General features: G+C 35.7%; 2 protein-coding genes across 2 annotated transcripts; one reads left to right on the top strand and one right to left on the bottom strand.

Annotated features, from left to right (window-relative positions):
• Positions 1-152: 152 nt before the first annotated feature.
• Positions 153-1,283, bottom strand: cnrip1b (cannabinoid receptor interacting protein 1b). The gene is given in 6 exon segments (XM_035531621.1): positions 153-317; positions 392-535; positions 537-552; positions 687-752; positions 754-854; positions 1,278-1,283. Coding segments are annotated over 6 exon segments (498 nt in total).
• On the top strand, positions 1,196-8,413 carry plek (pleckstrin). The gene is made up of 9 exons (XM_027023848.2): positions 1,196-1,323; positions 2,140-2,295; positions 2,398-2,579; positions 3,483-3,574; positions 3,916-4,100; positions 4,254-4,358; positions 4,581-4,664; positions 4,765-4,837; positions 5,031-8,413. The coding sequence occupies exons 1-9, from the start codon at positions 1,282-1,284 to the stop codon at positions 5,168-5,170; spliced, it is 1,059 nt and encodes a 352-aa protein (XP_026879649.2). The 5' UTR covers positions 1,196-1,281; the 3' UTR covers positions 5,171-8,413.
• The last annotated feature ends 1,767 nt before the right edge of the window (positions 8,414-10,180 follow it).

The following is a 10,180-nucleotide window of genomic DNA, read 5'->3' as shown; positions in this document are numbered from 1 at the left end:
CAATGCTACATTTTTTTTAACTGACAAGTCCTAATATACATATGTACACTTTGCTATGGATATTTCCTGTGTCCAGATAATGTGCTCTCTAACAGAGTTACAGGTATCTAATTTCTAATTCCACATTTCATCATATGACTGTAGGTTGCTTCTCACAAAAACAGTTCTTTATTGATGGACATCAAACTACAAGTTTCATTGGGTTTACACTCATACTCAATGCTGCAGAAGCTGTTTCCTCACTGGCAGTGGTCTCTCTTGTTGCAATTGTAGAATTTTACCTGCCACACATTCTCAAATAGGCCAGCCTGATTGAACTGTTAAGGGGGGTGAAAGCCATGTCCAGTGGGATTCTTAGTTTGGTTACCATGTAAATCCCTTTATATGAAACACTACACCTGCTTATCTGTATGCTGACTTGGACAGGTTGCCTCTCCTCTCTTTTGGTGTGAGCTACTCCTTCAGTCTCATATGCTCCTGAATATATTACTGATGTGGGGTCTTTGGACTGCTGGTCCAAGGGAAAAGTTATCCCCACCAACAGTCATGGATCTAAAGGTATTTATATGAATTCCTTAACAATAACAACCATCAAAATATGCACTATTGCTAAAACCATAGCTGTAACCATGACCATGATGAAAACAAGAGGAAAGTGGGGAAGGACAAGCTTTCCATTTAAATACATAGCCTCAGTGGCGCCAGGTTTAATGACCACGTCAATTCTATACTTAATTTCGGTCAATAATTCTTCTGCTCTGGTCAAATGTCGTTCCATCCGTTTAGAACAATACGGATCAATTGTGTGTAGTTGTTTTCAAGGAAATTCCAATTTTAATCAGTTGCGGGACGTTCTGTGCATTTGGTGGAGTAGGGAAGGGCTATTAGACTTCATTCCAGTTGTGCAATAAGTTTAACTGTAAAAAGTGACTTGACATGTCTAATCTCTGAGACTGTTTTAACCACAGACTGAAATTTGTCCACTACACACTGAATTTGAATGCATGCAGAGAGTCATATCTCAGTGAAACTAGGTTCTATATTATTTAGCAATGCTTAATTTTCATGACTGATATGTTTGAAGACTTTCCATTATGAATGTGCCACATTTGTTATCTGATAATTGACCATGGAAATGTGTGAATCATAATTGTAGAGTAACTTCCCTTTTGTACAAGGGTTATCATGCAAGCAGTGAACACAAAAGCTACTGCCTGTGGCTGTGGTCCTCACACTCTCTAGACAGCGCAGTGAATAAACAGCTAAGAACTGCTGACACCCATGGAGCCCAAGACCATTAGAGAGGGGTACCTAGTCAAAAAGGTAAGATTCTGTAAAATACTAAAAATTTAAATTGAAATGTGAAATGAGATCTGATATGTGCTGTGTGGTATTACATGGGTTATAGTAATCTCTCTTTATTTTGACCCCATGTTGAATGACGAGGATGATGGAACAATGCGAGACTCTAAACTGAGACATGTATTATTTCAAATCGAACATACTGGATTTTCACATTTTTTTATCTTCCTGATTTCTTTGTCTAGTTGGATAGGAGCCCAGTGAAAATGTAACTTTTTCTTTTGAGAGATGCCTACATTTAGGCAGCATGAGTGTTTGGTTAGAACAATGCTTCCCCCTTGCCTCTGTTGCTCATAATTTGTGTGGTAACTTCCTTCACAACCACAGCTAAGATAAAAATATTTCTGGTGGTGTAAGTATTTGTGCTGGTGTATGAGTAGTGTCTCAGCAGTCAGATGAGCAACATGGTGCACAAAGGTCTTGAAGGACTAATATTTCACTGTTAGAATGAATCTTTTTCATGGCATTTGTGACAAGTTGTTATTTTAGAAAAAATAAAAAAATACAACACATTTATTTGAAAAAGGGCTATTATTGTTGTAACTTTCATTCAGATTATTCTAGATATGTTTAAGTGAAAATTTAAATAAACAAGACATCAGAGAGTAAAGACATTTTTCCTCATAATTACCTAGATAAATATTTAAGCTATATTCAGTTATTTTTCTATACCAGCATCATATACTTTGTGTATAGTACATATGATTTATAATGCTTTATATCATGACAATACTTGTATGTTTTATTTTAAACTAGAGGCTTTATTGTTTTCTTCAGGGTACTGTACTAAATTCATGGAAGGTGGTATGGGTGGTATTAGCAGATGATGGAATAGAGTTTTACAAGAAGAAGACAGACAGCAGTCCAAAGGGGATGATTCCATTAAAAGGAGCCATACTGACCAACCCCTGCCAGGACTTCAGCAAAAGAATGGTGATGTGTGCGACAAACGTTCTCCTCTAGTATAAAGCTTTTTCTTTTTTTCTTATTATTTTTCTTACTTTTCTCCAATTGTGCTCTTGATTTTTTAATCAGTTTGTGTTCAAGCTGAGCATAGCAAAGAATCAGGACCATTTCTTCCAAGCCACTCACCTGGAGGAAAGAGAACTCTGGATAAAAGACATCAAAAGAGCCATAAAGTGTTTGCAGGGAGGCAAGAAGTTTGCAAGGAAATCTACCCGGAGGTCTATTCGATTGCCTGAAACCATTAACCTAAGGTATAATCTTATGACTGCAAAAATATAAGGAAATGAGACTGCATTTAAACAGTGCCCTCCAATATATTTGGGTCAGTAAAATTGCTTCATACTCAATGTGTTTTAGTTAAGATAACAAGAGTTTATATTCTATTTTATATTGTACTATTTTATAATAGTACAAGTTCCTACAATTTAATCCTGGATATATGTTCATATTTTAAAGTAAAATAACATTTTGTGTCACCATTTATCACATCCTCTTCCCATGTATGGCCCTAGTTTGTATGTTTATTTTCTTTGTCTTTTCTATATTACTGTTTTGCTTGCCTGACCATTTGACTATTTTCAGTTCCTTTTTGTCTTTGCATTTTGGATTTGTTTGCTGGTGATATAGCAGTCGTGGTTTAGAAGCTTTACACTTGCATCGCTTTGTGTGCTTCAGCCTCTCACCGAGGTCAAACAACAGAATTATAAAAGTTACAAAGTGTAAAACTGTGAACAGCAGCATGAAGTTCACAAGCCTAAGCTAGACTAAAAAGTTACTACAAAGCTACAAAAATTAATGGCTCAGAAACCAAGGTTTTTTTGAGCAGATTTCAATAAAGGTCTACATCCTGATTACTGGTGAATGTAAAAAAAAAGACTGCTAAAAAGGGACTGGGGTCAAAAACCCAAGAAAATGAAGAAATTAAAGTGGCTTTGAAAAAAAATCAAAATCATTGTTGCTGAATGCAAGGCACCCTAAATGCTTTTTAAACTATTACTAAACTCCTAAAATTTAACAGGTTTAACAAAAACAAGGATAACTAAATGGTCACACATTAAAGTAACACCTAAAAAGTAACATGTTTACCTTTTCATAAATGACCATTATTCATGCCGAATTATTGGACACCTGCAATGCTATGTGTTCTTTTTAAGTGAGCTGTACTTTCTGATGAAAGACCAAGATGCAGGAATTAAAGAGATGAAGCTGGAAAAGGATAAGAAGGTCTTCAACCACTGCTTCACTGGTATGATATGTTAGATAAAATCATCAGGGAAGATCCAAGGTGTGGTCTGTACATTCTTTCTAATGTGTGTGCTATTCTTAGTAAAGGAAAGACTTTACTGACACTAATACTTAAGCAACTTCCAGTGCACTCCACTGGACATCAGTGGAGAAATCATCAAAGTCAAATTTACACCATGCTTCTTTTATACTGTTCTGTCAGCATGACTTGATTCACATACTGACTGCTTGTATCAGCACACTTCTAAATTGTATTTATGATTTGATACACTGCTACAGATTTTGCACTGCTTTTTTGCCATGCCTGTGAATGACCCCTGCTGTGTGCCGGTGTCTGGACAGGGAACAATGTGATCGACTGGCTGGTGTCTCAGGGGAAGGTGAGGAATCGGACAGAGGGCCTGATGGTGGCCGCAGGACTCCTGAATGAGGGATTCCTGCAGCCAGCCGGGGAGCTGTCGCAAGCTGGCGCAGAGAACAGCTCAGACCTGACACTCCTGGACCAGCCTGATGCATTTTACTACTTTGTGAGTGGACTGACCTGGAACCAGAGTGCATACAGAGCTGTTGACCGCTGTAAACATTTGGAGTTTATGGAACTCTTTTGTATGAGTTGTTGTAAAGGAGGCTAAGAAGTGGGCTTTGAGAGCTTGTATAGAGACTGTGTGTCCCCTCTGCAGGCTGATAGTGGCTTCTACTGTGAAGGCTACTCCAGTGATGATGATGTCATTGTGAAGGAAGAGTTCAGAGGGGCCAAAGTCAAACAAGGCTGCCTCCTTAAACAGGTCTTGGTTTGACTTTTACTTTTACTCTGCCAGAAATGCAAGGGGTAGTAAAAGTTGTAGTTATTCACATTTATGCAAAATCGATATGCATACACTGGAGGTTTTTGATCAAGGAGGAAGTGTGACTATTTCCTGGTTGAAATTACTCCCTCTTGGGACTGGTGAAGTGTGACTAAACAGATATTGATGGCTAATTTGTTTAACTAAAAAAAAAAAAAATAGGGTCACCTTCGAAAAAACTGGAAGGTGAGAAATTTTATCCTAAGGGATGATCCTGCATACCTCCACTACTACGACCCCACAAAGGTGAGAAAGGTTCTTAAATCAAAGAGCAGGCTTAAGAATTATTCTATTCCTTGTATGCCTCCCTCACTCCTTCACTCACACTCTCTCTGTCTGTCTTAAGGGTGAGGAGGACCCTCTTGGTTCAATTCACTTGCATGGATCAGTAGTGACTGCAGTGGATTATGTGCCAGATGGTAAGATACCATTTTTCTTTAGTCATTAATCAGTGGTAAAACACATAGGTTTTTAATTATTTAAAAGTTCCATAATGTAATGCTAACAACTATGTCATTGATTCAAAGCAGCCATGCAAATTTAGAAGCTTCCATGAATCACCAAAAGCAATTAATTTATTTTTTTTTAAAATTATGTTATCAACTACCACAGCTAAACGACATGACGTGGAAGGAAATCTTTTTGAGATCATCACTTCAGATGAGATACACTACTACCTGCAGGCCGCTACAGCTGAAGAATGCAATGAATGGATCAAAGCGATCCAAGCAGTAGCAAAGTCTGGGAAATAAGTGTAAAAACCTCTGAATGTGGCATGAACTATCCTAACAAAGAAAATAATAATTGTTTTGAGGACTCATGTAACACAGAATCAGATTTTAATAATATACACATAAAAACATAATATTAAATACAGTTAAATGGAGTGAAAGAGGAGCAGTGTATAAGATATTTGTGTCTCTTAACCACAGTAACATTTATGACACATTGTTAAAACATACAATAGGCCTCTTAAGCCTCTAAGAGTGGAAAAACGTTGAAATCTTCTCAGTCCTGCAATTTCCTCTTTCTGTTGTTACACACATCACTTCCTGTCAGTCTTCCTGCCACTCTGTGGTTATGCATTAATCTGTTGCCAGAATATGTCTCTTTGGTCAGTGCCTGATGATAAGACTGCTAGATATGTATATCATTTTTTGCCTTACCTTATCAAATTCCAAAAAATGGGACTATTATATGAAATTCTAAAACGGTAGTGGACAAACCAAAGAACAAGTGTTCACTTTTTTATTTGAATTGATAAGCATTTGACTATTCAGTTTCTATTTTTCACGGTTTATCATCACTTCTCCCTTTGTGACTAAATACATACTGACAGTATTGATGTATACACTATATCAAAATCTGAAGCCATATTATCACTTGCTGGAAAAGCTGCTTAAATTAGTTACATGAAAATTGGTTCAAAGACATATTTCAGATAAAAAAACATCTTGGTGGAAATGAACAGGAGATGTATGTTTGCCTACTTTAACTAGGCATGTTTATTTATTTAGCACTTTTTAAGCACAGTGGCCATTCAGGATACTTAAAGAGCCTCAAGTTATAATAAGTTAACTAATTAGATAAGAATACATATTGGAAAGCCAACAACACTGAAAGAGGACTAATTGAGGGATTTTTACCTAAGAATTTTGTTTAAAAGAAAAGTTCTTAATGAAAATCCTAACTCATTTGTAGGGTACAAACCTTGAGCATTTAGCAGATAGGAAATTATTACCTCACTGTGTTACACAACTATTAATGTGGACTTAAAAGACTATCATCACAATGTCAATTTCCTTTTAAAATTGGCTTTTCTACCAGAACAAGCATAATCAATTCTATTAAAATAGTAGCCTTGTTTGTATGTAAACCTATTAGGCTAAACCAAGTATTTGGCACAAAATCACTAAAATGATTTAAAATTACACCAAAAAAGTATTTTTTTAAATAGTTTTTTATTACTTTTATTATGCATCAGCAGCCCATCCTCTGTTTCAGTGTAATATGTGTTTTCATGCTTACATCCTCAAAATTGTTAGTGTATATTTCCTCATGGTCTACATTAGTCCTAAAGAAGGTAGATTCTCTGGGATTCATTTTTCTTTCACCATGCCTTCAGATGTCTTCCGTCTGATTTTATCTTTTGAGTCAATATAATGGTTGCTAGGCCCTGAGAAAGACTCACCTTGACTCACCTCACCTGAGACTCACCTTGGGTTGAGTCATTTTCTCATTTAACTTTTGCATCATTACTCACATGCTCTCACTTTTTCTGGTAAAGAACCGGAACAGGATGCACCGAGGGGCACTTTTGTATTAATAACTGATGCACTTTCTCCTGGTCCTTTCTTTCAGGTAGTTCAAATTTCTTCATAACTATGACTGGCCAAATGTGATTGTTATATGTGTGGTAATGTTATTAGTGCTCATTCACTATCACATTAGTTCCTCCTTCACATACTTTTTTTTTTTTTATCTGAACAGTGTCATGAAATTATTGTGAATTTACATGACTAATACCATGGTGTCATTATAAGGAAGTCACTTTACTACTGCAATGTTCCCAACACAAGGGGGCAATATTTGTCAGATTTTGCATTTGTGCAGCACAATGAACTGGGGGGATGGAAGGTTTAGTTAATGCTCCCAGCAAATATGCTTGGCTAGTCATGTTTTGAGTACTGTAATATGATTAACCTGTTTTTAATATCGCAATGTTTTGATAAACTCTACAAAAGATCATGCTGTAGTAGATCATTAGAGCATCTTAAAATCATTTGCAAATAATTGTTTTACTCTCATTAGTTATTATAGAATTATTATAGTTATTATAGAAAATTAATTATGGTGTAGTAACTGGATGTTAAAACAACTTTGAAGCATACAGTGTTGTCAGTGCTGTAGAAACTAAGAAATCTAATTTTAAGCTAGTTTCATTTCACAATTAATTTTGTACAGTTCATGAGTTAGGATCATCCCTGCTAACATCAGTAGATATGAAATATATTGCATGGTAAGAAATTTCATATATTGGTGAGCACTTTATTTTGGTTCATAAGGTAAATCTGGTTTGTAACTCAGTAAAATAGCATGGCAGAATTAAGGGGGGATGTTATTGAGTGAGACATGATCAAATGTCTTTGAATCATGAACTTAAACCAGCCTCATGTAGAACAATTTTGAAGTTCATCAGCCTTTAGTGGGACTTCTCCCACTGGTAAAGAGCCATGAACAGCTTTACTTGGCACTTAATCCAAACTTAATGTCGAATATATTATTTCGGTTTGTCATGGCATATTCATTACTACAATTTTCCCCCAATATTCCATTACAAATTTTTTTGTCCAGTTGATCCTACCCACAGAGAGTTGTAACATCTAGAAATTAAACTTTAGAGGCAAGCAGAATTTACAAGAACAGTGCAATGGCCAAGTATACCTGCTGACAACTATACCTGACTTTACCTGCTATGAATATCCTGTTGACTTCCCAAAATATTTCTTAACTGCTAACAATACATTTTGAAATTCATGCACTGACTTTAGTAAACACTCCATGCAGACCATAATATACAACTGTCTGATTCTACTTTTTGTGTCATTAGAAATATTTCCGCTTGTGAGCTTTTGTTACAATGTCCAGGAAACAGGTTATTTGACTCTTTTACTAAAATTAAGGTTGCCATTTCTGGCTGTGCAATTTCACTGAATAATGACTCCATTATTGTACAGCATTTTACCCAGTGATGCATTTTGTTCAAAGGTACTTCAGCAGCAAAATAAAGAAAAAAAAGTCTGCCCAGGAGGGGAGGACATCTTGTTAATTTAAAAAGACCTCCCTGCAGTTTTCCAGTTCTTGCATCCAGCAAATAATCATCTCATCATCTCTTTCTAGTTTAATCAAGGTTCCAGTGATTATGCCATTTTAAAATGGATAAGCTTGAAATTGCACAGTCACAGTAATGCACTATTTTATCAGGCTCTGATGCAAAAAGCACCCAGGTCACAGTGGCTTCATGGGTTTTGAACTTATCGAGTTTTGTCAATTAATTTTTCAAGTCTGACTCTTGCCTCAGCCTATGTTCTAATGAGGTGATGAAACATGTCCACTGGTTTTCCAGATTCAGTGTTCATTTTGCTTGTACAGCTAGTAGAAGCAGCACTTAATTTTCATGTTCAGATGACTGCACAATTTGAGTCTGATTAATGCAAAGCATATAAATGTATGCTGATGTTTAGCCTCTTATAGTGCAAATGAACAAAGCTGGGCTTTACTGCAAAGTGCATAGTCTAACAGTACATTAACAGTACATTACCTTTCCTGTTTCACCTGGAGTTGATAAACAATGTAATGACACCACTGGCAAAGGTTTAAACATGGCTTAGAATAAATCATTTTAAATTTTAAACACAGTATTTCTCATTCAATGAAAACAATATTTTGATCGCCATAATGGAAAGAGGTAGCAAGACAGCTTATTGTTTCACAGACATTCAAAATCCTATCCTAACTGCATTAAAGAAGTGAAAGGGACGCTTGATATATCATCATTTTTCATCTTCATCTGACAGGGGGATCAAATCAAAAACCTTTTAATGATGTCATAGTTCCCCCTTGTAGCGTCACAAACCCCAATAAAATGTCTGCCATGTGCTGCTGTTTTTGTTCAGTTTGGGCCTTGTCGTGTATATTGGTTTTCCTTGCCCTCGATTTAGCCCAGCTGTGTCTTGTCTCTGGTTATTGTTGATGTTAATGTGTAATTGTGTGTGTGTGTGTGTGTGTGTTTGTGTGTATCACGACCTGTTTGTGTTATTGCCTTCGCATTTAACCTCATGTTGGTTTGTTTCACTCATGTGCTGTTAATTAATGTACTCTGGATATGTCTCATTAATTTCTGACATGTCAACATCAGGCCATTTCATGGATTATGATAAAAGACTGGCCCGTAATAAACGTCGCTCATTTCACTGTGTCCTGCCTATCGTTCAGTGTTCAAAATGACTGGGAACAAATACAGTTTTGATAAACTTGAAGGTAGGCAGATTTCAGCTGTCTTTTTGTGAAGTGATGGCAATCATATCATTCTGAACTCATGCACTGTTGTTGAACATAATTTTAAGCATTTTTCTCTTCCAGATGTGCATGGTCAATAAATTCCACCTGAAAATACAATTAAATACAATTGAAAACCAAAACTGAAAATTAAAAAAAATATCAGTATGATAGCATTTATCCAGTTTCATGTCAATTTAAAGGGGAATATGAAATTACAAACTAATCCGCCTACCAAGAGCCCCCAAAAAGATACCTTCAAAAGTGAAATCATTTCCTTGGTGTAGGATATAATTATTACCTCACTATAAAGAATTAGGACATTATCATTCGCACAGAACCAATATGTACAATTTTCAAAATGATCTAAATGTATTGAAAATAATACAAGATATGAAAGTATGTCCAAGACCAACACAGAGTTCCAGCACAAATACTACAAGTTTGTAATTATGTACTGAAAAAGCAATTAAAAAACTAATTTCTTTTTCACTGAGAATTTCATATATGGTGGGAAAATTATTCAGAGAAATTGTTGTATACCATGTCTTGCAATAAATAAAATAAATATAAATACATAAATTAATTAAATTAAATGATCATTTCTGTAAGATCACAAAAACACAACATCGATATTCTTTTTCCTTCATAGTATCTAGATGTGAAACACAATACAAACGTATAAATATACTATAAATTATGGT

This window comes from Electrophorus electricus, chromosome 11 (genome assembly GCF_013358815.1).
Source record: "Electrophorus electricus isolate fEleEle1 chromosome 11, fEleEle1.pri, whole genome shotgun sequence".
Lineage (NCBI taxonomy): Eukaryota > Metazoa > Chordata > Actinopteri > Gymnotiformes > Gymnotidae > Electrophorus > Electrophorus electricus.
This window is presented reverse-complemented; position numbering and strand designations above follow the sequence as displayed.

What these genes read in the sequence shown, in the direction of transcription:
- plek (XM_027023848.2), top strand. Translation starts at nt 1,282, where the DNA reads ATGGAGCCCAAGACCATTAGAGAGGGGTACCTAGTCAAAAAG. An exon ending in AAGGCTGCCTCCTTAAACAG is followed by an intron (nt 4,359 to 4,580) that starts GTCTTGGTTTGA and finishes AAAAAAAAATAG; the next exon opens with GGTCACCTTCGAAAAAACTG. An exon ending in ACTACTACGACCCCACAAAG is followed by an intron (nt 4,665 to 4,764) that starts GTGAGAAAGGTT and finishes GTCTGTCTTAAG; the next exon opens with GGTGAGGAGGACCCTCTTGG.